General features: G+C 44.0%; 1 protein-coding gene across 6 annotated transcripts in view; it reads left to right on the top strand.

Moving 5' to 3' along the window:
* The window catches only part of RALGDS (ral guanine nucleotide dissociation stimulator), an 88,978-nt gene extending 63,274 nt beyond the window's left edge, over positions 1–25,704 (top strand). For 4 of the 6 annotated variants that reach the window (XM_031954904.1, XM_031954903.1, XM_031954902.1 and 1 more), the window contains exons 2-18: positions 9,549–9,659; positions 10,104–10,297; positions 10,847–10,921; positions 11,667–11,860; positions 12,096–12,214; positions 13,031–13,246; positions 13,830–13,933; positions 14,120–14,204; positions 15,372–15,449; positions 16,393–16,479; positions 17,244–17,276; positions 17,508–17,629; positions 18,031–18,126; positions 18,323–18,524; positions 19,180–19,425; positions 22,444–22,558; positions 24,407–25,704. In XM_031954904.1, the coding sequence (XP_031810764.1) occupies positions 9,549–9,659; positions 10,104–10,297; positions 10,847–10,921; positions 11,667–11,860; positions 12,096–12,214; positions 13,031–13,246; positions 13,830–13,933; positions 14,120–14,204; positions 15,372–15,449; positions 16,393–16,479; positions 17,244–17,276; positions 17,508–17,629; positions 18,031–18,126; positions 18,323–18,524; positions 19,180–19,425; positions 22,444–22,558; positions 24,407–24,582 (2,253 nt within the window). In that variant the 3' untranslated portion in view covers positions 24,583–25,704. The remainder of the gene's footprint in view (positions 1–9,548; positions 9,660–10,103; positions 10,298–10,846; positions 10,922–11,666; positions 11,861–12,095; positions 12,215–13,030; positions 13,247–13,829; positions 13,934–14,119; positions 14,205–15,371; positions 15,450–16,392; positions 16,480–17,243; positions 17,277–17,507; positions 17,630–18,030; positions 18,127–18,322; positions 18,525–19,179; positions 19,426–22,443; positions 22,559–24,406) is intronic. The other 2 variants (XM_023494320.2, XM_023494319.2) reach the window with 2 other exon arrangements.
* Positions 25,705–26,949: the final 1,245 nt, after the last annotated feature.

The following is a 26,949-nucleotide window of genomic DNA, read 5'->3' as shown; positions in this document are numbered from 1 at the left end:
CTAAAAAATGGGCAGGTAGGTGTTTGGCTGGCTCATTTCCACAAAATATGAGGGCTTAATGGATACAAGGCACTGTACTAAGGACATCCCTTACTTTTTGCTCCAGTCTGGGAGATGACATAGGCCATCTACACAGATAATTTATCACACAAGGATAAAATGTGATAAATGTAAAGGAAGAGTTCATTCCAGAGGCCATGAGAAGTCGGGGGGGAGGGGATAACTCCAGCTGAGAGAATGAAAGAAGACTTCACCAAGGAGATGGTGGAAGCCTCAATTGGATCTGGAATTTCAGGACCAGGATTTCATCAAGCATCCATAGGAGGGAATGGAAACCCAAAATGGGAGGGGGAGGGCAGGAGGATAGAAGAATTGAGCCAGAAAATATTGACATAATGCTTAGCATGAAATAAGTGCTTAAAAACGCTTGTGATGGCCTCTGACAACCCCATGTTGTTATGGGGCACCTTTTGTCTTTGACTGCCTTTGACTCCAAAGGTTTCATTTCAGCCTCTGTTCCCTTCCCACTTCCCTGAGCTAATTTTTGATGGGTTTGTTTTTGGTGCTTTGGGGTCAAGGGGAATTCCCCTCCGGATAGTCCGGATGTTACCAGAGGGTATTTGGGGACTTCTGCTTTGTGGTTTCCCTGTGAATTTGAGAGCCCTCAGGTTGCTTTTCAGTTCCTATGGCCAGAGGAAGGTGTGGGGTAAGAAAGGGCTAAATGTAATTTTTGTGGCTTTCCTTTCATTAACAGCCTGGGGAAGTGAGGGTGGAGGGGAGAGGAGGGAGATGTCAAGGGAAATGTGGTTAGAATATAACCCGAGGTAGGCTCAGATCCCAGAGGAAATGCCTTTCCTGAGGAAACTGGCTTCTATGGGGCTACCCTGAGAGGTCTCTCAAGGGAAGCCTAGAAATAGGGAATAGCAAGAGTAAGCTAAGAAACCTGTGACTTTCACAATGTCCTCTTCCCCAGAGGGTACAACAGGGCAAGGAGCTGAGTCCCTGGCTTTCTGTATAACCGTTGGTCAGCCGGCACCAACTTGGTCAAATGGGCCTAGCTAGGAGTGTTTGGTATAGAAGGATAACCCCACATCTAGTTATGCATTCGTTTACCCGGGCTCTCCTTCTCCACACATAATCATCTTCCCTCCCCATCTCTCTCATGGATCCTATGCCTTCCCATCCCTTCCCTTTCCACCACTAGTAAAAAGTTGATAGAGAGAGTGAGGATCTCAGAACATCATAACGTATCCAGGATATCTTCCCCCCTTTGGAGAAGGAAAATATTCTAAGGTTTGGCTTTGGATCCAAATAAACCTGGCCTTGAGTTTCCAAGGAAGGCAGAAAAAATTCCTTCACAACTAACTCCCCACCCCACCAGCTTTCCTGACATCTCTATTCCCAGGATATTAAGCCTTTTGTTTCCAAAGATAATGAAATTTTTTTCCTTTCTGTTATTATCTTTTGGCTTGATAGCCAATTCCTCCTTACTCCAAGGAGAGTTCCCCTTTTGCTGTTTTTGTTGGCCCAGACTTCTACTGCGATTCATCCAGCGTTCTCTCCCCTGACTTCCCTCCCCACCTTAAAGCTGCAGGCAGCCTTGAATCCTGGAATGTCATCAATCAACAAGCATTTATTAAGCACCAAGTATCCCTGCACCCTGCAGGAGGGAGAGGGTGGAAATATAAAGATGTGCTTCTACACTTACCCCATCCCAAACTTCCCCACGCCAGTGTCATGTCTCTAAAATGGGGAATTTCTGCTGTTGCCCAAGAAGGCGTATGGGTATGAATGAGCAGTGATTAGGGAAGGAAGTCTCCAGTGTGGTCACGTTGGGCATCTCTTGAAACACGTGCTGCTGAACATGAGGTGCTGACGCAGGGCAGAGGCCTCTGAGGGGAGAATCCTTAAGACAACAGCTGGCCTTCTCTAGGGCCTCACTATACCAGGAAGTCTCCAGGCTTGAATCTGGAGCCAGCTTTAGTAGTTCAAATATAGTAGAAAGAGTTCTGGCCTCAGAGGTAGAGACCTGGCTTTGAGGCCCGCTTTATACCACTATTTAACCAACTGAAGGCATATCACTTTCTTCTCTTTTGCCTCAGTTTCTCTAAAATGAGAAACTGGGCTAGGTAATCTCTAATGTCTTCTAGTTCTCATATTGTCCCTCTCAAATCAGGCATTTATTAAGCACTTATTGTGGACCAAGCATTATCATTATCCTTTCTCTCAAGGAGCTCACTTTTTAATGGGGGAGATGACACAAACAACTGTATACAAACAAGCCATACAGAGGATAAGTTGGGCATAAATCAGCAGAAGGTTATATTAAGGGTGATCAGCTGGGACTTGAAGGGAGTCAGGGAAGCCAGGAGGTGGAAATGAGGAAGGAGAGAATTCCAGGCAGGGGAGATGGCCAGTCACTGAAAATGCCAGTCCCAAATGGAGTGTCCAGCAAGATGGCCAGCATCAGTGGATCTCAGAAAAGTCGCCACATTTGTTTTAACTCGCTGTTACTTCCAGACCCTCCCCCCCATCATTCCAGCAGTCCCTCACCGTCTGTGCTGATTCTCATTCCTTTCCTAAGAAGTTTCACACCCAACTCATGGTCATTAGGTTGTTTTTCCCCTCTCTTTACCGTTCCCGTTGCTCACATACCCTGGCTTCCTAGTTCATCAGCCTCCTCAGTGCCCTTGCCCTAGGCAGTTAGGTGACACGGTACATAGACTGCTAGTCTTAGAGGCAAGAAAACTAGAATTTGAATCCTTATTTAAGTATTAATTGTGTGAACCCAAACAAGTCACTTAACCTCTGTTTGCCTCAGTTTTCTTATCTATAAAATAAAGATAATAATAGCATCTACTTCCTAGGATTGTTGGAGGATCAAATAAGTTGTCATATGTAAAGCTCTTTGCAAATCTATTATACTAATATATCTTCACCCTCATTAATAGTCATACTTTAGTCTAAACCATCACCATTACCTACACTTATTATCTTCATAATCTTGAATTCTCTGATTATAGTCTCCTTCCTATTCTTCCATTTCTCCTGGTGCTTCATTCCCCTCAAACTTCTCTCCATGTTCAGGCCCTTTACCTTAGCATCTTAAACTGAGCATGCTCAGTCAATTGCCCCTGCTTTGAGTTCACATGACTTCACTCTTGACCCTAGATTAGTTCAGTTCAGTTATATGCTCTTTTCTTGTTCTTTGTGTGCTCACATTTTGCTAAACTGCTTTCTCTACTCCTATTTGTTTACTCCTTGCTAAAGCAACTCATACAACTCTGCCACATGAGTTTGCTTCAAAATTTTGTTTTCTGATCTTAACTGCTGTGATCACACTGCTGTGTGGCCATATTTTTATATTTTCTTGATTGACTCTTTATTAGTCTTCTTACAGGAGTTCTTCTAAACCCCTTCTTTTCTCAAGTCTCTAAATCAATCCCCATGTTCCTTCTGCAAAGGAAGAATTTCCCCTCCTTTTTTTTTTTTTTTTTTTTTGGAAGATTGACCCCACAATCTCCCTTCTTTCTATCCAACTTACAATTTCTATTTTATATATTGGCTTCTTAAATAAGGTAAATATGTGCAAAACACTTTGCAAACCTATGTAAATGCTAGCTATTATGATTATTATTGATCTCCTGACATAACTATGCTTAGATCTCTTCCATTCTTTAAAAATACAAAATAAGAAAACCCTTCTATTTCACACTATTAGCCTCTCAAACTTTCATCTTATTGTCCTCAGTTTCATGACCAAATTCCTCTTAAAAAAGTGAACTATACTTGTTGCCTCAATTCCCCCACCATTCACTTCCTTCTCTATTCTTTATATTCTACTGAAGCTGTTTTCCCCAAGGTTAATCAACAATCTCTTACTTGATAAATCCAATGGTCTTTTCTCTGACCTTAATTTCTTTGAACTCTGTGACTTTTAACACCCGTTTACCTAAATAAAGTGTCTTTCCTTAGCATCCATGCACTACTTTCTCCAGGCCTTCCTTTCTCCTCTCTCTTTGATTACTCTTTTGAAATTTTTGCTGGATCATTTACCATCTCTTACCTACTAAGTCTTGGTGTCCCCCCAAGACTCTAAGTTCCTTTTCTTTTTATATATTCTTTTCCTTAGTAATGTCACCCCTTCCATCAATGATCATCCCAATGCTGATGATTCCCAAATCTACATCTGTCTCTTGTGAATTCTGGTGAATTTCTCTAGCTGCCTGTTGGCCATCTCTACCTGGTCATTTTGTTATGAGTATATTAAACTGAGCATCTGTAGAACTGAAAGTCTTCTCCCCCAACCAGTTTCTCCTTGGGGTGCCACTATCCTCCAAATGCCCAAATATTTATCCTGGACTCTTTCTTCCTCCTCATGTTCTGAATACAATTAATGGTTTTTAAAAGAAGCTAACATTTATATAGCATAATTGACAACTAATTATAAATTTTCAAATTTCTATCACTACAAACATCTCTTAACATCTGTCCTCCTCTGTTCATTTCAGGTTCGAATCTTCTCTCAGCTGCACTATTATAATAGTCCTCTCATTTGTCTCCTTGTTTCCTGCTTTTTTTTTTCTATTGAACCTCCTTCACACAGCTTAGTCTTTCCCAGGCTTAGATAGATCTGACCAGGTCAGTCTTGCTTAGAAATTTTCCATGCCTTCTTATTACTAATACAAACTTCAAAGCCTACAATAATTCAGAGGGGAAGGGAACAAGCATCTAATAAGGGCCCACTCTTCAGGCAGTGTGCTAATTACTTCCCAAATATTGTTTCATTTGATCCTTATGACAACCTTGAAGGTAGATGCTATTCTTATCCTCATTTTATGGTTGAAGAAACTGAGACAAACAGAAGTGATTTTCCCATGATTACCCAGCTAATAAATGTGAGGCCACATTTCAATTCAGGACTTCTTAAATTCTGGTCCAGCAGTTATCTACTATACCACCAACCTTTATTCTTTTCTGTACTTTAGATCTAAGCAACATTTTCAGACACTTCATATTCTTTCCCTTTAACGCATTTTATCCATTCCAGTCAAACTGACCTGTTAGATGTGTTCCCTCAAACAATTTATCCAATTTCCTGTCTTACAAGCCTGGAATATTGCTTTTCTCATCGCAGTTATTAGAATCCTTAACTTCTTTCAAGACTCAGCTGGAATACCACCCCCTTTTGTGAAGCTTTTCCTGTTTTCCTTCCCCTCCCACCGATCTCCCTTATATTTATCTGTATCTAGGAGGCACCCTCCTCCCCAAATGCAAACTCCTGGAGGACAGTCTTATCTCGTGGCTTTATATTTGTTTGATTAATTGAATAATTATGAATGTAAACTGCTTTTGTCAGTCTTAAAGCCACATATAAGTGTTATCTAGGAATAAAATTCCAAGCTGCTCTATCCTTCTTTTTCATATGTAGAGTTCTCATCTCCCCAGATAGATGATAGTCTCCCAGGTAATAAAATGTGACTTCCTTATCCCCACCTCTCAGTGTCTTTTATAGGACTACCTATGCAGGACCTGCTCTCTTAGAGACAGACAGACAGACGGACAGTGTATGTGTGTGTCTGTTTCTGGTTCTGTAATATTCATGAATCTATTATTTGTTGTTCAGCCGTTTTTTAGTCATGTTTGACCCTTCATGACCCCAGTTGAGCTTTTCTTGACTTTTTCTTTGCCATTTCCTTCTCCACAGATCCATTTTAGTCAGGCAGTGAAAGGTTAAATGAATTGTCCAGGGTCACATAGTTAGAGATAGTAAGTGTTTGAGGCTGGATTTGAACTTAGGATTTCCTAACTCCAGACCCAGTGCTCTATCCACTGAGACACCTGCTTTCTTTTCATGAATCCAGACAAGTGTTCTTCAAAGACCAGACTTAACTATAATAGGGACAGGGAAACAGTGATAAGCTTGGATGCGAAGCACCTGTGGAGCTGATAGAGGGTCCTCACTTTGCGGTTAGTAGGCACGAATGCCATAGTTCTGTGTGGTGGCCCTGAATGAGTTTGGGACTTAGGGGCTAGCTTCCTAAATGAAAAGCTGCTGTTCCAGCTAATATGTATTGACTGCTTTCTCAAACAGGCCTGAGAGCTTTGTTCCCAGCTTTGTAAAGTAAGAGTTGCATAAAGATGAAGCGGGGATGTCTCTGCCTAAGGATACTTGATGTTTCTCAAGAGATGTGTATTGGGACCTGTTCAGGGTGACAGCTTCCCCATTCCTAGCCCTGCCTGCTTCCTCAGAAGTTCAGTTCAATTCAAGAAACATTAACCACCTCCTGGGTACAAAGTATCATTTTAGATGATAGGGATACAAAGACAAAATTTAAAATAAATCCCTTCCCTCAAGGCGCTTTTATTCTCCTCGAAGATGCAACATATATATAATAAGTAAAGCTCTGAATATTTTGAGGGGAAAGGACTCTGCTAGGGCAGGGGTTCTTTACCTGAGGTTCATAAACTTGGTTTGTTTTGTTTAATTGTGAAATTGGATTTCAGTAAAATGGTTTTCCTTATAATCCTATTTATTTTGTGCATTTAAAAATACTATCCTGAGAAGGACCAGGACACAAAAGTTAAGAACCTCTAGACTAAAGGCATTAGGGAAAACTTCCTGGAAGAGGTACTGTAGAAGACATTGAATTCAGCTCCCTAATTTTACAAGTGAGAAAACCAAGGCACAGGCAGGTTAAGTTGACTTGCCCAGGATCATCCATCTAGCAAGCTTGTGAGGCAAAGTTTGAACTTCAGGACTCCTCGCTATAATCTACCTGCATTAAGGGTTAAGGAGGGACTGAGCCTAGAGTTGGTTTGTTGTTTGTGTCAGTGCACTAGTATTGAGAGATAGGTCACATATACCTCAGTAAACAACAGCTGATGATCTGGTTTGCCTCCCACACCAGAGACCATGCCTTGGAGTCTATAGCACTTTTATCTTCATCTCTGTAATTTCCATCCTGCCTTTCTTTCCCCCACCACCTCCATCAGTGACTTCATTTTTGGACCCACTTTTTCAGACTGGCAAGATTCCAAGCTATCTTTGTCTTTCTAGTCTCTATCTTTGCAACAACCTTGGCTCAGTGAACCTATCTTATCCAATACCTCTCCCATTTATTCCTCTCTTTCCAGTGTCTATCAAGCTTTATCCTCTCTTCAATTCTAGAAGTATGATCAAATCGACTCTGCCATCCTTTTTGGAAGATCCCCATGACCCTATTCATTGTCCTATAATTTTCTGGAGCAAAGTATCTCTCCCTAGCTATTACTCCCTTATGTGTATTGTCTCCCTCATTTGTAATATAAGCATAGCTTCTTGAAGTCAATGACCATCTCTGCTTTTGTATTTGTAGTCCCAGGGCTTTTAATACTTAGCACTTAGTAAGCATTTAGCAAATATTTTTTTCATTCATTCATCCATTTAGCTGGAACATAATAGAAAGTTGGGAATTTGGGGAGAGAAGTGGTAGAATATTGATATGAAATAAAACATACATTTTCAGATATAGTATTTTTGTTCTGTTTGCCTATATTTGTTAGGAAGTAAGGTTTCTGTTTTGGAGGAGGTTCATGGGTAGTCACAATAATCATAAAAAGAAAAGTGAAAGAAAGAAGTGAAGAAAGCTTTAGCATACATAAAGCAGACACAGTTCAGAAGGGGACATAGTTAAGCAGAGAAATTTTGTTGCTGCTGTGTTGAATTTAACATAACAGGTTAAAAAAAACTGAAGGTAAGTTCAGTTTCATGTACAATCCTTTTTTTCTGGACTTTGTATATTAAATATTTGTTTAAGTTTATTTAAATATCTATGTGTGTTCGCGTGCATTCGTGCATGTATAGAGAGAGAGAGAGGAAACAAGACAGAGACAAGTTTGAGTCAGATTATTGAAGGCAGAATGAGGAATGAGTATGTGTTTTATTCTAGAGACAGTAGGGAGCCACTGATGGTTTTTACACAGGAAGTGTGACATGGTCAGATGTGGGCCTTAGATTACTTTGGCAGCTACATGAAGATGTCAAAGTATATAATGTTTTAAAAAGAGAGGACCAGAAGAAGTCAAATGTGTGTGGGATAGAACCTCCTTGGGTATCTATAGAAGATGTAAAAAGATTGCTATTTGTACCAGTAAAGAGAAGTTCTCTTCAGTGAAATCAAAGAGCCATCGAAGCATATAAGTACTGGACATTTATTAAGCACTTACTATTATAAGGGTTGTGCTGGGTGCTAGGGAGACTGACTTAAAAATGAAAGTCCCTGATTTTCTGAGAATATATTCTATAAGGATGTATTAAGTTCTATTGAAAGTGATTAATAATCTAGACAAGAAAATGATGCAGTGCAAGATGGGACATTGTAGCCTTGGGAGTAAAAACTGAAATGAATATAAGCAAAGTTATAAAGACAGAAACTTTGGGACTTGGCAACTATTTAAATATGTAGGAGCAGGGAGAAGGAAGTGGAAAATGAAGCACAGAAAAGTTATTCTATTCAGTAAAAATAGAGATGTTTAGAGGCAGAACCCATTTAACCATGTTGAAATGATATGTCCATTTGGAAAAGAGATTGGAGTTCAGGATAAAAGTTACAGATAGATAGATATATATATATAGATATATATATATATATATATCTATATATATATATATGGATCATCTGAGAGATTTGGCATGATAATTGTGCCATAGACATTTCCCCAACCATTCAACCCGAGTTATACTCCCATCCCAGCACCATTTTATGTTCTAAACTCTGGAGTATTGGCTAAGAGTATGTGTGAATGGAATACTTCCTGGGAAAGAACCACAAATGGCCTGGGATTGTCTTGGGCTGCCAAAAAGTCTCAGGATTTAGGCTTCTAAAGCTCCACACAGGCTTGTCCCTAAACTTACTGTGTGCCCCTGGACTATGTGTGACAAACTCGGGAAAATGTGGTGTGTCATGGTGATGGTGCTATGTCCATATGTTTATAGGGCAGGATACTAGAGAACACTTTTAACATTGCAGATGTTCTGTCAGAGAAGAAGCATGACATAATGAATAGGACACTGAACTCGGATTCTAAAATACCTAGCTTCAAATTCTGCCTCTATTATTTAATTGCTCCATGCCTCAGTTTTCTCATGTGTAAAATGGGAGGGAGAAGATATTAGACTCCACCATGGCTTCTAAGATTCCTTCCAAATCTCAGTTTGTGATCCCTGGGGATATATGTCTTTTGGCTCCTGAAACAATAGTGAAAGGAATAGAAGAAATGAATTATTAACCCATTTTGCAGATCATAAAACTAAGGCAAAGGGCCATTAAAGGGTCTTACTCAGATCACATCATAATCCACAACTGGGACTGGATCCTGCCCCTCTGACTCTCACCACGCTGCTTTTCTCACTTAAATAAAACAAAGGAGTGCTCCCTTCCCTAGAGAGCAGCCTTTGTTTCCTTTGCTTGGGGGAAGATTAGCAAAAAAAAGTATGCCAGAAATCTGGGCCAGGTAATCTTGGAATTTTTCTTCTAAAGCTCATCTGTGGGCTGTTCTCTTTGCAGAGCTCCACACAGGAGATTGGAGAAGAGCTGGCAGATGACATCATCTACAGTATCTCTCTGCGTAAAGTACAACTCCATCACACCGCCAACAAGGGACAGCGATGGCTGGGGGTGAGTGTCTCCAGGGTTGGGAAGCAGGGCATGCTTAGGATTTAAAGCTAAAAGGCCCCACAGAGATTATCAAGTACATTTATAGAAAAGAAAACTGAGACACATCAAGTGGCTTCTCAAGGTCACATAAATCATAAGAGTCAAAGCCAGGATTCAAACCCATATTTTTTGGCTCTAATCCTGTCCTTTCCACCATGCTACGAGCATGTTCTGTTGTCTTTTCGATCCCATTTGGGCTGATTCTTGTGATTCTTCCCTCCCCCACCAAGCCCTCAACTTAGTTTGTTTTGCATGCTCCCTCAATTAATTTTCTTCCTCTTTACATATTTACTTTTGGAAATTGTGTCTCTGTTGTTGGGGGCATGGGTTAGAAAGGCTTCCCTGTGTCTCTGGGAATGTCAGTGAGGGAAGAGGAATGACTTTCCTCTTCTCTCCATTCCCAAGTTTGAGAATGAATCTGCTCTGAATTTGTATGAGACCTGCAAAGTCCGTACCATCAAGGCAGGGACGCTGGAGAAACTGGTGGAATACTTAGTATCAGCCTTCAGAGGCAATGACTCCACCTACGTCACCATCTTCCTGTGTACCTACCGTGCCTTTGCCACCACCAAACAGGTGCTGGACCTCCTGCTTAACAGGTAAGTGAGTCTGACCCTAGAGGGCCCCCATCAATGTCCTACAACCTGTTCTGGAGCCATTGCCATTAATCACCATCCCAGGACCGTTCAGTCCTGGTGCCGCCTTCTTCTGCCTCCAATTCCCCATTTGTTTTTTTTCCTCACCTCAGCTGTGAAGAAACTGTGCATACCCTTTGCCCTAGACAGGTAGAGACTACCAGGAGTCATAGAGGGGGGAGAGAAGGGAGACTCTTGAGAGTTCCAGAAAAGGTGTGGGGAGATCATTTTAGCAACCTAGAGAGAAAGCCACTGCTTGACTGTGGGAGAATGGACTTAGGATACAGAATGAGATGCCCTTTTTGGACATGGATGGGGAATTTACTTTGCTTCATTAAGCATATTTATTCTTTGTTGTTGATGATCATCATCATTTGAGTGTGGGAGTAGCAAGAGAAAATACTGGCTTATTAATTTTAAAAAGTAATAAATTAAAATACAATTTTAGACATGAGAATGGCATGCTCCTCCAGAACCTGGAGTCTAATGTGCCATCCTTGATCATCCAACTAGGTATGGCCGACTCTACCCTCAAGCCAATGGGGACCGTGGGCAGCAGGCCACAGATGACCGGCTAGAACTAAAAAAGTAAGGCGGAGTTTGGTGTTGAAAGACAGTAACCATTCCTTTGCATGTGGGTGGCCATAACCAGAGTATAAGGGCCCTGGGGTCATTTGTAAGACATGGAATTAGAGGTCTGACCCATTCTAATTCTCTCCTAGGAAGATAGGGATCAGAGAGAGTGAGCCATTAATTGAGATGTCAGCCAGAAGAAATATCACTCTTCCTATTCACCCAAGGGAAGTTCACCTTAACCAGCTCTCCAAGTCCCTACTTTTGTCTTCTTTGGGGATATAGAGGAGAGGGAGTTTCCAGTGAGAGGGAGAAGGAAAAAGTTAGACACAGCATATTGGGTGCCATGGCAAGCACAAACTAGTTTTCTAGAATCCTACTTCTCCACGACCAGATAGATATCAGAGGTTCTACAAGGTCCATAATGGGAAGAGAAGAGTTATCAATCTTCAAAAAGTCTTTAGTGGAAGGTACTATAAAGAATACAGAAGAGGGAGGAGAGAAATGATCCCTGCCTTCAAAGAACTTACAGTTTAATTAAGTGCCAGGTTGTATGATGTAGACTATACTTTCTGTCAGAGTTTAGGGAGGGGGAATTGTAGAATGTTCAATATTAAAGAGTCTTTAGAAGCCAAATGGCTGAACTCCATCTTTTTATAGTGAAGTAAACAGAGGTCAAGGAGACTCCTGCCTCCTACCCTGGTGCCTTTTCCACCACACTCTGCTAAAGCCCTTACTCCCTGAATCTCTACTTCCTCAGCACCATTTCCTCCATTCTGGGAGCCTGGTTGGACCAATACTCCGAGGACTTTCGACAGCCCCCGGACTTCAACTGCCTCAAACAGCTAGTCTCCTATGTTCAACACAACATCCCTGGCTCAGACCTTGAACGGCGAGCCCACCTCCTCCTTGCCCAGTTCCAGAGACAGGAGCCCAGTGAGACAGAGCCAGAAGGTGAGAAGGGTTCTTTCTTTGTTGGGGAAAGGGAACCAGGGTTGGGTCACACAATGATGAGCCCCAGTAGGATTGGGGGGGCTGGGGAGGTTCTAGGTTGCTTATTTCATTGAGTTAGATCAGGACTGGGCTAATCCTGGAAGGTTTCCTGGCAGAAATGGGTCTTATGGGAAAAAATTAAAGAGGAATTGTATCCGTGATCTCCTGGGTCTTTTTTGTTCCCAATTTCCTATAGCCTCAGAGTCTGTCTGCTCCTTCCATCTCACAGAAGAAAATGGACTAGGAGAAGGAAAACCTGACTTCCTGATCTTCTCTCCAGAGATGGTCGCAGAACAGTTCACGTTAATGGATGCGGTTAGTGACTAGCTTATGTTGGCAATACTAGGGTGTACTTTTCTCCTGGTCTTTCCAAAGCTCCCTCCCCCTCTGCCTAGAGTCCTACCGAGGGTTGGTCATATTCCTTCCAATTTGCTGACCTCAAAGATAGCAGTACTGAGTCCTCTGCTTTGAGTATTTTGGAGAAAGGCCCACAAGGAATAGAAGACATTTCCTTCCCTCTGGGAGCTCTGGCTGTAGTTGGAGAGCCAGACACAACCATGAAAATAATTGAGGACACTTAGAATACAAAGCTTTCGTATTTGAAAGTGATGTTCCTGTTTCTGTCTTCAGTATGGACTTGGAGTTTTCTGTCCTCATGAAATGGAAATTTCTCCCAGGAATGGAAAGGTTGTCCTGGAAAAAACCCTGACATTTCTTTAGCATTAAAGTTGCCATAATGGATAGAGCGCTGGATTTGAGATCAGACACAGACAAGTCAGCCTATTCTTTCTCAATCTCACTTTCTCTACATAGTTGTAATGGAGTCAAGACTGAACCCAGGCCTCCTGAATCCAAACCCAGGGCCCTTTTCACCCCACTTTGTAACTCTTTGAGACTAAGTGCCTGTGTTTGCTAGTCATAACTCATAATCCAATCAAGACTCCTTATTCCAAAAAGAGATGAAAACCCTGAATTTGTTAGCACAGTGTTCTAATCACTGAACAACTTTAGAACAGATGCCAAAGGCCCACCTATTCTTGCAGATGACGTCCTTGATGCCTTAGGATCTAAAAATGATGAGGTTTTGGTGGGATTAATGGGGCACGGTTAATTCAAGCTATGTCTTCCCAGGAGTTATTTAAGAAAGTGGTCCCCTATCACTGCCTGGGCTGCATCTGGTCTCAGAGGGACAAAAAAGGCAATGAACACTTGGCACCCACCATTCGGGCCACTGTCACCCAGTTCAACTCTGTCACCAACTGTGTCATCGCCACGTGCCTAGGGGATCGAGGTCTGAAGCCCCAGCAGCGGGCCAAGGTGGTGGAGCGGTGGATTGAGGTGGCCCGGGTAAGGAGAAGCCCTTCACCAATGGGGTCATGATGAGGAGGGAACATTGCATGGCAGGACTGCAGGGATCAACCACCCACCCTCTTCCACTACTCTTAGTCCAGTGGGATTCCCCCCTTTCCCTGTCCTGGTATTCCAGCCTCCACAAATCATAGACTCTTACAGTTGCATCAAGTTTAGCCTCCTTCCTAGTCCATACAAGTACTCTCCTCTTGCATCCTCCTTGTGACGGGAAGCCCCACTACCTTCTATGTTGACTCACTCCATTTTGGAGTTGCTCTAATTGTCAGGAACCTCTTCTCACAGTGAGCCAAATCTATTGTCTTGTACTTTCCAACCATTGGTCCTAGTTCTGGATTTCATGGGGAAATCTCTGGATGAATCCTCTGGAACCTCAGAGGATGAATCTCTTTGGGGGGCTGGAAAGTATTTTTCTTTCCCAGTAAAATTATCTAGTTTATGGAAAGTAAGGATTGAACCCTGGTGAGAGTTGAAGGGAGTGGCAGCAGTGAGCATAACAGAGGAAATCCAGGATTTCCTCAGTCTCATTGTCCCTCTTTCTGTTTCCTCTTCTATCCATCAGGAATGCCGAATCCTCAAAAACTTCTCCTCCCTGCGTGCTATCCTCTCTGCCCTGCAGTGCAATGCGGTTCACCGCCTCAGGAAGACCTGGGATGAAGTGGCGAGGTAGGTGATCTTTCTGCCGTGGCTATTCCATGGCTGTAAATGTCCTACCTGGCAGGATGCACCCTGAAGAACAAGATTCTGGTAGTCTGGGAAAGGAAAGCCTTGCCTTTGGGTGGCAGTGATCCTCTCTGGCTTGCCTTGCCTCCATCTCTCATTTACTTTCTGCCTTCCTTCCCCTCATTCCAGAGAAAGTTTCCGAATCTTTCTGGAGCTGTCAGAGATCTTCTCTGATGAGAACAACCATTCACTAAGCCGGGAGCTCCTTATTAAGGTAAAGGATCGGACCCATGGGAGGAAAGGGAGTGCTTTGGGGGGCAGGCCTGGGGGCACCCACCAGGCAGGAAGGCCAGGTCATTGAGCGGGGCAAGCTCAGAAGTCCTAGCCCCTGCTCTGTCTTTCCTTCCCCTGAGAAAAAACAGGCTAGTTACAACAACAAGCTAGCTATTCAGAAATCCATAGTTTGATGCATCAGTGACTAGGTGGAGAAGTGATTGAGAGAGTCTTTTAGGATTGGGGTAGCCTGATTCCATCATGACCTGGCTAAGGCAGTGGTTTTACAAGGAGCAGTAGTTTGTGAAAGAAGAAAATGGTAATGAATGGCATTTACATAGCATTTATAGGTTTACAAAATATTTCCTAAATAATTATCTCATCTCACAACAACCCTGGGAGGAAGGTGCTATTACTATCTGCATTTCAGACATGGGGAAACTGAGGCAGACAGAAGTTAACCAACTTGCCCAAGAGGTGCCGTGGATAAAACGCTGGTCCTGGAGTCAAGAGGACTCCTCTCCCTGAGTTCAAATCTGTCCTCAGATACTTTCTGTGTGACCTTGGACAAGTCACCTAACTCTTCCTCAGTTTCCTCATATGTAAAATGAGCTGGAGAAGGAAATAGCAAACTTATTCCAGTATTTTCCAGGAAGACCCTAAATGAGTCACAAAAAGCTGGACATGACTGAAAAAAGGCAACCCAGCTAGTAGGTATCTGAGGCTGGCTTTGAATTCAGGTCTTCCCGAATCCAGACCCAGTAGTCTTCAGTGTCTGTTTCACCATGTAGCTGCTTTAAGTGAACGAGAAAGAGTGCTGACCCTGTAATCAGAAGCTTTGAGTTCAAATCTGTCTCTTTCCATTTACTGACTTGTGACCTTAGCTTCCCAGGACCTTAGTTTGCTTATCTGTAAAATGGGGATTAAGTTGCATGATCTCTGACATCTCTTTCAGTTCTCAGTTTGATTCCTATAAGGAAATGAAAGGAAAGAAGGTTGGCAGAGTAGATATGGCAAATCACTTATACCTTCTTCACTTTCTCCGTTTATAAAGTGAGAGGATTGAACTAGATAGTCTTTAAGATTTATTGAGCTTTAACATTATATGCTTCTATTAATTATCTGATCTCTCTTCTCCTTTATGTGTTTATTCTATGACTTTTGCCAGGAGGGGACCTCGAAGTTTGCTACACTAGAAATCAACCCCAAGAGAGCCCAAAAGAGGCAGCAGCAGCAACGGGAAATGGTAAGTGGTTAGAACGCAGCTGAATTAGCACCCTCGGCTCCGCAGTGGCAGGTTGGGTGGCCGAAGGTGGGACTTAGGCTGAGAGGGTACCGGGATTTGGAATCAAAGAACAGACGCTCAGCTCCCAGATCTATTACTACCCTCATAGTTTCTGCCATACCTTCCTGGGTCTGTTTGCTCGGCTATAAAATGAGGGTATTGGACTAACTTATGACCTCTGAGACTCTCGTCCTAAAGTGAGGGTCCTCTGATTTGGGACTCAGAGAAGAGCACAGTTAGGGAGAGGCAGAAAGAAGGGGATGGGGACAAATGGAATGGAGAAAAGGAAATCGGAGCCTGATACAATATTATATTCTATTAGAGAAATATTCTGATGGGAATTTTCACCTTTTCCCCCTATTCCCACTGAGACAAAGGTATAGCTTAAGTTTTTATCAGTTGACACCTGACCTAAGATAGCCAAATCTTGTCAGAAAGGGACATGGGCTAACCAATCAATCACCTGTGAGTGACAGCGAGAAATCAGAAACTAAGATCAGGAAGAGGAGTCTCGTAAGGCAGCTAGGTTCAAATCTTGCCTTTGCCAGTCACCTAACTTCTCTAGCCCTCAATGTCCCCATATATAAAATGAGGGGTTTGGACTAGTTGGTGGTCAGACTCTAACCCTAAAAGGGGAAGGGGAGAGAGAGACTTCCATCCACTTCATACTTTTGCTTCGGATTAGTGGGGAGGAAAGACTTGGGAGTAGCAAGGGGCTGGGGAGAGCTGGGAGAGAGAGAAAAATGTGGAAAATGTCTGAAGCACCTTCTCAGTTCTCCCAGAATTTTCCCTGGCATGCAAAGGCTTTCCTCCTCAGGAGGCAGAGGTCAGGTCCAAAGAGCTAGGGGTGTCTCTGGAGAGCCATCATTCCACAGGGATTCCTCTCTCCCTCCTCGTGCTACAGGGTGTCATGCAAGGCACTATTCCTTACCTCGGCACCTTCCTCACAGACCTGGTGATGCTGGACACAGCAATGAAGGACTATCTGGACGTAAGTGACCTTTCTGCCCAGGCCTCCAGGGTTGAGGGAGAAGGGGGCCGGGCTACGTGACCGTGTCCTGGGACTGGGCTTTCCTCCGGGGGAGCATCATCACCTGGCAGATTCCGCCACGAATCTTAGAGAGCATTTATTAAGCGCCGACTGTGTGCTAGGCACTATGCTACACACAAAGCAGGAAGGGAGCTGCTGATGGTCCCACTTTGCCTATTATAACTAGAGTATGACTGATCAAGTCTCTGAGTGTTTGTTGTCTAATGTATAAAGTAACGGGGCTGGACAAGGAGATCTCTGTAGGCCCTTCCAGCTTTGGGTATCTGTCTCTGGGCTTGATTGGCCTTTGGGCATTGGGGTGCCCCTCCAGGGGAAGACATCTGCTTTCTCTGGGCTGGTTAGCTACTACCCCCTGGGCACCCTCCAGTGGAAATCCCTTCCCCGGGCAATCCTGACAGCTTGGCTGGAAATCCAGCCCTGCACTGGGTGGGTAGCTACTGCCCTCTGGTGGAGCCCATGCTCCACTACACACCAGGAGCCAGCTAGGGCTGCTGGTAGATCGTCAGGAACTGGGGGGGTTCGGTGCCGGAGACCACCGGGAGCTGGGTGGGTTTGGTGCTGGTAGACCACCGGGAGCTGGGGGGGTCCGGTGCCGGAGACCACCAGGAGCTAAGGGGGTCCGGTGCCGGAGACCGCCGGGAGCTGGGTGGGTTCCTGTCTCTGGGGGCTGGGCTTGACCACTGGATTGGATTTCTTCTTTTCAGGGGGGCCTGATCAACTTTGAGAAGAGGAGAAAGGTGAGCATAGAGTGGCCATGTGGGGGCAAGGACATTATTGGCAGCTTTTAGGCACTTTCAGAAGGATCTTTGAAGCCCTAGGGTGATGAGAGAGGGCTTTTGGCCAAGCGTGAATGGAAAGAGAAAAGGCTACAGTGGGCTGAGGAGAAAAGGCATAGGAGCTGGGAAGCAGAAAACAAATTTTGCAAGTTTTCCTCCTTTCTGGCATCCAAACTTATCTTATCCTTCCAGGAGTTTGAAGTGATTGCCCAGATCAAACTGCTGCAATCGGCTTGCAACAATTACAGTTTTACCCCAGAAGTACGGTTTATCGCTTGGTTCCACAGCATGGAGAGGCTCAGTGAATCTGAGAGGTAAGGATTAAATTTTCATCCGCTTCCTTCTGATTGCTGAGCCTGCAGTCCATCCAGCCACATCCTTCCACACTGAGGAGGATCCCCTTGCCTCTTCAGAGACTGGCCAGAGGGGCGGACCCAGAGAGGGGAAGGGTAGCCCTGGACAAGCTGAGGCTTTAAAACAGACACACAAACCTATAGTACACCTTCCCCACCTCCAGCTCCATTCCTGCCCATCTCAGACATTGCTCTTTGGGGTTAAATTTGACATTCTAGGCTATGTCAAGCTTCATTCTAATTTGATTTTACCTGGGTAAAAAACTGTGTCTTGGGTAAGAGGGACAAAAGTGTGAATTTGCCCTACCCCAATTTCCATCTGCCCTCCCCTTATTCACTGGCTTTGCTCTCTGGATGCCCAGTTACAGCTTGTCCTGTGAGCTAGAACCCCTGTCGGAATCGGCCAGTAATACACTGAAGGCCAAGAAGAACCCAGGGATTATCAAACGATGGAGCGAGTAAGTACCTGGATATCCTTCCCTGAGACACCCAGAGAAGTCAGGGAAAAGGGGGAGATACACACTGGGAGGTCACTAGGTTCCCTTTTGGCATTTTCAGTATCAATCTTTCTGGGCCGGAGCTGAGGAAGAGGGTAATGGGGGAGGGTCCCCTGGGCAGAGCTGGCTTTTGATTAACCAGTGGCTCACCCTCCAGCCGCCAGGCCCCCAGTGCAGAGCCCAGCACCAGCGGCAGTTCCCATTCCAAGTCCTTTGACCAGCTCAAGTGTGGGCCCTACCTGTGCAGCGGGGACGGGGCAGACTCCCTCAGTGTCACCTCAGCGGGGTCCTCCAGTTCAGATGTCGAAGAAATTAACATCACCTTCGTCCCGGAGTCTCCAGACTGCCAGGAGAAAAAGGTATGTATCCCTACTCTCCTTCTCCGCCTTTGGGTTTGAGCTTCTCCAGCCATCAAATGGCCTCCACCTCCAGTTTTATGTGAGATTCTCAACCTTTCCATCAAGACAGGGAGGCAGCTTCGTACAGGAGAAATCAGAGACCCCGGGCTCAGATCCCACCATCGATGTGACACTGGGCAGAAGTTCTCCAGCCCTCAGTTGTCTCATTTATAAAATGGGGAGACTGGACTGGATGGCCTCTGAATTCCCTTTGGGCACTAGGCCTGTGATCCCCGTGACACTTTGGCTCTCTACCCCATTAGGGATAAGGGAGATATGGAAAACTCCAAGAAAGGAAAAGAAAAAGCCTTGGGTAGATAGAAGAGAAACAAAAAACAGTCACTGGATCCATCACTGTTGAGTGAATAGTGAAATTTGCCATATTAGTGGTTTGAAGAACAGAGACTGATACATAAGCCATGATCTATAAGGGGGATCGAAGGGGTTTAGAATGTGGTCCACATCTATTCCACACCTTCCTTCCTATGAACCTTATACTTTCTGCCTGATAAGGGTTGAGAATCTCTGCCCCAGCCCCTGTTCAGGCCAGGCAGCCACTCGGGGCCCCTCCTAAATCTGTGTCCCTCCCCACTCCCAACACTCCCCATCCCACCAGTTCTGGGAGTCGACATCCTTGTCCTCCCTGGACACATCGGGTATCGGGTCCGGCTCCAGCAGTGCCTCGTCCTCCTCCGTCTCCTCCACGCCGGTGACTGCCTCCCGCACCCACAAGCGCTCCGTCTCGGGTATCTCCAGCTACTCCTCCCTCTCCCTCCCCCTCTACAATCAGCAGATTGACGATTGCTGTATCATTCGAGTGAGTCTGGCTGTGGACAATGGGAACATGTACAAGAGTGTTCTGGTGAGTGGTTCCCTATTTTGATTCCGACTTGCTACTGTGAAAAGAGATTTGGAAACAGGACTGGAGCTTTAGGGAATAGGAGAGCACCAGTTCCCAGGACAGCGGGCTATGCTGGTGCTCCAGTGCCTGACTAATAAGGGCAACAGGGCCTGGAGATAGCAGGAAAGTCTCTTCTCTCTGGAGAGATTTGAGGATATCCCCCCATAGGCAAAGAATAAGCCGAGTGACTTCAGAGTCCCTTCTCAGACCTTTTATTCCATAGAAAGGCTGGGGATAGAAGGGCCAGGACAGGGGAATCTCCTCTTCCTCTCCAGTATGAGGGAGATTTGTTTTAAATTTGATTTGGAGATGTTTGATGGGATGGAATGGGAGAAGAATGAGTCAAAAACGGAATTGACCTGAGGAATGGGTCATGGGAGTTAGGGAGTTAGGACCTTTCATTAAAGGAAAATTGGAGAGGAGAAGCAGGAGGGGAATTGGCAGCTAGTCAAATGGAAGAAGTGTTCTATATAGAGATGAAGCAGTCAGTAGAATATAAAGGACATTGGGACTCAATTGGTTTCTAGTTCCAGCTCCCTGCCAGCTTCAAGATTTCTGGCAAGTACTTCCTCTCTTGGGCTCCAGTTTCCTTATCTATAAAAGGAAGGGTTGGGATTAGATCATCTGAATCCAATTAGTCCAGAGTAGGACAACCAGGATAATAACGGGTCTTGAGCTCCTGCCCTTTTAGGTTTGTTTGAAAGAAATGAGGACATTTTTCTTGGAGAAGAAAAGGCTTTTGGGGGGAAATCCTAATCCCTGTCTTGAAATATTTCACAAAATTACAGAATTCCAAATAGCCATCTAGTCCAACAATTCTCAAAGTTTTTGGTCCCAAGATCCCTTTACACCGTGTGTGTGTGTGTGTGTGTGTGTGTGTGTGTGTGTGTGTGTGTCTATGTCTATGGGGGGCATGGTGGCAATTGGGGTTAAGTGACTTGCCCAGAGTCACACAGCTAGGAAGTGTTAAGGTCTAGGGTTGGATTTGAACTCAAGTCTTCCTGACTTCAGGGCTGGTGCTCTATCCATTGCCACATCTATTTGCCCCCTATATTTTTTTGGTATTTGATTCAGTTATTTAATTTTTTGTCCCTGCTACATTCAAAACATTTTTCAATCTTTGTTTTTAAATTTTTCGACTTCTAGGTTCTCTCTCTTATGTCCATCATATGTGAAGTTATGCAAAACATTTCCATAAAAGTCAAGTTGTAAAAGAAAACATAGATCTCTTACCCCAATGAAAATAAAAACACTTTAAAAAATTTAAGTTTAAAAAAGAAATAGAAAAAGAGAGAAAGTTTCAATCTGTATTCAGACACAGTCAGTTCCTTCTCTGGGTCTGGGTAGGTTTTTTCATCATAAGTCCTTCAGAGTAGTCATGGATGATTGTACTTACTCCTGGGAATAACAAAGTCATTCACAGCTGGTCATCCCAGAACATTGCTATTACTTTGTTTGCAATACATTTCATTTTGCTTGAATTCATGGAGGACTTTTCAGTGCTTTTTTTTTTTTTTTTTTTTTTTTACCTGAGAGTATCCTGTTCATCATTTCCCACAGAATAATAATATTCCATCATAAAGACATACCACAGTTTATTGAGCTATTCTCCAATGGATGGATATCCCCTTAATTTCCTTTTTTTTTTTTTTGCCCTTAAAAGAGAGCTGCTATTAATATTTTTGGGTACATATAGGTCATTTTCCTCTTTTTTTTGAATCTCTTTTGGTATTCATGTCTAGTAGAGCTGTTAGGTTAAAAGATATGCATGAATTTATAACACTTTAGGCACATATAGCCCACTACACTATTTAAAAAAATTATTGAGTACTCCCCCAAAGAGGTTTTGTTTTGTGGGTAATATCCTTCAATGGTTATCTCCTGAGAGGATGTCTCCCCCCCAATCCAAAAGTCCCCAGATCACATTCTTTAAAATGTTGATCTAGTCCAGTCCAATCCTCCAATAAAATCCTTTCCCCATTAAGTAGAATGCCAGTATCTGTACTTAGGGCACTCCGGTGAGAGGAAGCCCACTGTCTGCCACCTGAGGCCATCCACTGCACTTGTGACAGCCTCATTATTAGGTTTTTAAACAACAGTCTGTGTATCCACTTCCACCCATTGTTCCTTATCCTGCTTTCTGGCACCAAGCAGGATAAATCAAATCCCTCTTCCACATGAAAGTTCTTTAGATCTTTGAAGAAAACAGCCATTTTTCCCCAATCCCTTCCCCACCCCAGTCTTCTCCAAGCTGAATATGCTGTTCCTTTAACCAGAAATGGCTCATAGAGCAGGATCTTGGGGACCTCTCACCATCCAGCTTATCATAGTCTGGACACTACAGTTTATCAATGTCTTTCCTTTGGCAGCCAGAACCGAACACAATTCTCTAGATGTGATTAGATCAGGGCAGAGTACAATGGGATCATCATGGTTGAAAACTGCAAAGGGCAAATTGAGATTTAACATAATAAAATAAATTCCTAATGATGAAAAACGATCCCAAAGGAGAATGAACCCAACAGCCACTTACCCCCCTCACCTGCTTTGGAGGTGATATCACACTATGTAGTATCAGGCTAAAGAAGAAACAAGGGACCGCACTAAACTGTGCATAAGGATCCCTGCAGGCCACATATTGACTTGAAGTTGTAATATAATGGTTGTTTTACTGTATTTTATTTACTTTGTAAACTACTTCCCATACATTTTAATCCCGATCAGATACCACCTGGGAGAGCGTTGGGGGCTTCCTGTGGCCTATGAGTCATGGGCTTAACCTCTCTGCTTTAATCATAGATACATTGTAGAAAAAAGGCTGGACTAGTTGACCACTGAGGATCCAGCCAAGGGGGACATTCTGTGATTCTGGCTCTTTCCATTCACATGTTCCTCCATGACTCTGGGGGTGGGAGGGGAGAGCAGGTTGATCTGGGGCCCATAGTCCTTAGGCCTAATATTTCCTGTCCCCTTCCCCAGGTGACAAGCCAAGATAAGACCCCAGCTGTGATCCGGAAAGCCATGGTCAAACACAACTTGGATGGTGACCAGCCTGAGGACTACGAGCTGGTACAAATTATCTCTGAGGAAAGAGGTAGGGCTCCCAGAAGACAGGGCATCATCTGCTGGGGGAAGGGGCCACTCGCTACCTACATCTGTCTCCTTTAGGGTCACAGATTCTCTCAGTCATAGTGCGCTAAATCAATGGTCCTGAGACCAAAAAGTCTGAGAACTTCTCCTCAGTCGCAACCTTTTCATCCCAGAACCAACTCCTTTTAGCAGCTCAGAATAGAGATGCCATTTATCTCCCTTTTTTATCTAGCCAATGTGCCCAGTCTTCTTGTCCTATTAGCCTTAATCAAGCATAATCAATAGAAATATATTTAAGTTTAAATATGTTTCATAGAAATACATTTAACTTTTTAAAGAATATCTTTCTGAATTGAATATAAGTAACTTGGTGATTGCATCTTTGCACCTTTGTTTTGAGTTGGATAAAAGAAAATTGACTATAAAACCAAGTCTTTGACATGCTAAAGTACCTTGTTTCTGCCTCTTTGATGGCATTTATCCCATTCTCCTCTGAACTAATATCGGTAAATGTACCCTCTCTCCCCTACTGGACGGTGATCTCTTTTGGGATAGTCTACCCCTTCTTCACCTCAGTATTTCATTGGACTCTATCCCTGACAGGAATAGGCACCAGACAGTCAGAAAGGCCTGAGTCCAAATGTAGCCTCAGGCATGTGCCATGTCATTCAACCTTTGTCTGCCTCAGTTTCCTCAAGTGTAAAATGGGGATTATAATAGTATCTATCTCACACTATTGTATTAATTATTGGAATTAACTATTTACAAAGTGCTTAGAAGTGCTTGACACAAATGTTGTTCAGTCTCTTTATGATCCGATTTGGGGTTTTCTTGGCAAAGATCCTGGTTTACTATTTCCTTCTCTAGCTAATTTTACAAATGAGGAAACTGAGGCTAATGGGGTTAAATTACTTGCCTAGGGTCATACAGCTAGCACGTGTCTGAGGTCTGATTTGAACTCAGGGGGATGAATATTGCTGTCTCCAAGGCCAGCACTCTGTCTGCTGTGGTGCCATCTAGTTGCCCTGGCACATAGGCAGTTAATACATGTTTTTTTCCTTCCCCTCTCCTCATATAGGTTTGTACCTTCTTGTGACTTATAGTCTCAGAGAGATATATAGGGGAGAGATGTCAAATGAACCACATGCAGCCCACAACATCCCTTAGTGCAGCCTAAAACAGACTAAAATTTAATTAGCAAATATTTAACAAAGTAAGTAAAAATATAATTAAAAAGGATAATGCTGTCTTCTAAATCAGGGTCTTTGGGGGTGCTTACGTACAGTTTAGTGGTCCTCATTTCTATCTGAATTTGTTGCCCCTGGTCTAGAGCATTGACTTGTCCAGAATCACACAGCCAGGCTATCTCAGAGATGGGACTGAAAAACAAGCCCTTCCAGCTCCGAAGCTAACTAGCTCTCTCCTCTAGGCAGTGGCAAGCCCAGGGAGGACAGAAAGGCAGAAACTCTTTTGACTTTGATTTTTGACGCATAATAGATGCTCAGTAAATGTTTGAATAAATGACTGAGAGATGAGTTCAGGCCAGTTCACGGAGGATTACAGAACCGAAGCCAGACTTAGTGTGGTGACCCATAGGGAATCCCTGAGGCTCCCTGCGTGCCGTTCTCTTGGTACCCACCAGAGCCCCACCTCTTGCCGCAGGCATTTTGAATCTAACCAGCCCCCCAGAGAGCATCTCAACTTCTGTTAACTCACCCACCTCCTAGAAATGCAGGGTCCTGACTTGTGAAATAGCTCTGCCCCCATACCTGTTACGTTGGGACTGGTGGGTCTCGATTGGCCGATCTGGAGAGGCCCTCAGCTGACCCGAACCTTTCTTGTCCCTCCTCAGAGCTGAAGATTCCGGACAACGCCAATGTGTTCTACGCTATGAACTCCACTGCCAACTATGACTTTGTCCTGAAGAAGAGGGGCTTCCCGAAGGGGGTAAAGGTCAAGCATGGAGCCAGTTCGACCCTGCCCAGGATGAAACAGAAAGGCCTCAAGATCGCCAAAGGCATCTTCTGACTCTCACCTCCTTGGGGCAGCAATCCCAGGCCTCCCCACCTCTTTCTGGAGCCACAAAGCACTTAGAGGCCTGGGCTTCCCACCCATGTCCGTTCCACCAGGGTCTTTCCTCACAGCTCCCTGGACAGATTAGATCCCCTGATCTTCAGGGACTTTTTGGGACACCTTCCTACTTTGTTTTTTCTACGTGGTTTTGGACACTCAAGCGCACTCTTTCCTACCCAATATGACGCCCTTAAGACTTGGGCTGACCGGGTTCCCATCCCCCTCTTCTCAACCCCCAACAACCACCTCATTGCCTTAGGTGCCTTCTGCTTTCCGAGAACCAGAGGACAGACAATTTTCTTTTTTTTCTTTTTTTTTTTTGCCAAGGAACTCTGCCAATGGGCACCGATGCCCCATCCCCTCCCTATTACTGCCCTTCAAATGGATCTCCAGCTCCTAAGCTGATGGTCACTGCCACATTCCTTGCCCAGTGGGCATCCTGGAGCATTAATGCCCAAAAGGGGTTTGACCGCACTTCTTCCTTCACCCTCCAGAGTCCCCCCAGTCACCTGCCCACCTGTACCCCTGTCATTCACCCTCAGTGTCCCCACGGTCACTACCAAACTGGGTGGAGGGGGGTGTGGGAGCGAAGCATTTCTCTCTCCCAATCACCATGAGTTGGATCTGGCCCCAAGCACAGGGACTTTGCCTCCCAGATCTTTAGCCCTAAACCTGCACCAAAGATTCTATCTCAAGGGACACACCAGGGCAGGGAGGATCCAGTGACCCTTCCCTCTACACTCTGGGAGAGGGAGGGGCCCCTGTACATATACAGCATGACTCACTGCGGTGGGCAAGGGGGAGGGGTCAGGCCGGGGTCCTGCTGACATTGAATTCTCAACCACACCAAGTGCCACTAACCTTGGACTTTGCAGACATCATAAGATGATGAATGAGGGCAGTTGGGGTGGGGGGAAAGAGGAAATGACTGAATTTTTGTAAAAAACAACAAAACAAGAAAGAAAAAGAAAGAAAAAAAAAGAAAAAATGTTTACTGATGGGGGGGGGTAATATTTATTTGTTGTAAATAGAAAGCATTAGACTTGTACATTCTACTAAATCCTGTTACAACCAGAACTCGAGTTTTTCTGTTTGGCTCAGACACTCCAGGTCTTCCTTATACATGACTTTTTTTCTCTTCGGCAGATGGCTGGGAGAGATGCTAAAAAAAAGAATCTTGGCTCACAGGAGTCTGGGAAGCCTGGGTTCTAGTCTCATCTTTGCCACTAGAGTTAATACTTTCTAATTGGCTTCCCTTCCAGACATCTGTTTCCTCATCCGTAATGATAATATCTAGTGGCGAGCCCTGTTTGGAAGTATAAGCATCGCTATCCCCACATTGGGTGTAGCCACAGAGTATTTAAAGGTATGGGGCTGTGGATGGCAAGATGGACGGAGTGGACACCCCCTCTCTACAGACTTCTAATCTGACCAGTTATGTTGCAGATGGAATAAAGTTTTATGACCCCTGGTTTAAGGGGAAAGGAAGATGAGGTAGTTCTAAAACTGGCTGGAAATATCCCTTAGCCAGCTAGGAGCTTGGGTCATTGCAAGGAGTTATATTAATTAATTAATAGGCATTAAGCAAGCCCCTAGTATATACCAAGCACTGTTTCAGAGATGAGACTGTAGAGCCAACTAAATCCCAGGATATCAGTGCAAAAAGGTCGATGCCATTTATACCCATACCTTCATTTTACAAGTAAATTAAGGTGCAGGTAGGTTAATTAACCTGTTTTCCCAAGGACACACAGAACTGTATAACACTGGATTTGTAGTCAAAGGTCCTGGATTTGAATTCTAGCTCTGCCATTTAATGTCTCTCTGCTCTCTTAATATTTTAATAACTGGGGAAGTAATTGAGCAAGTAATTTCTCCTAGATTTGGTTTCCCCATCTCAAAAAATAGGGGAATCAGAGTAGTAAGTTGTAATATCATAGAGCTAGAAGAGGGATCTTAGATTTCTGAAACATCTAATCTAAACAACATTATTTATTTATTTATGATACAGATGAAGAGACCAAGGTTAAATGATGCTAAGTCTACAAGCACTTAGCCACTCAGGCTGTTTCAGGAATAAAAAGAAAGCAAAAATGGCTCCCTTTTCTCAATGAGTTTACATTCAAATAGGGGAGACAATATGCTTACAGAGTAGTTGGAATATCAGTTTCTCATTTGCAAAATGAAGGGATTAGAATGGACTCTAAGGTCCCTAAATCTGTGATGTTATGATCTTTATCCATTGCATGCTACTAACTCTGGGCATCCCCCAAAGCTGTCCTGGGCCCTCTTCTTTGTCTCTGCTTTGGATCTCATCAGATC

Source organism: Sarcophilus harrisii, chromosome 2 (assembly GCF_902635505.1).
Source record: "Sarcophilus harrisii chromosome 2, mSarHar1.11, whole genome shotgun sequence".
NCBI classification, from domain to species: domain Eukaryota; kingdom Metazoa; phylum Chordata; class Mammalia; order Dasyuromorphia; family Dasyuridae; genus Sarcophilus; species Sarcophilus harrisii.
Note: the sequence above shows the minus strand (reverse complement) of the source record. Positions and strands in the feature narration are given on the sequence as shown.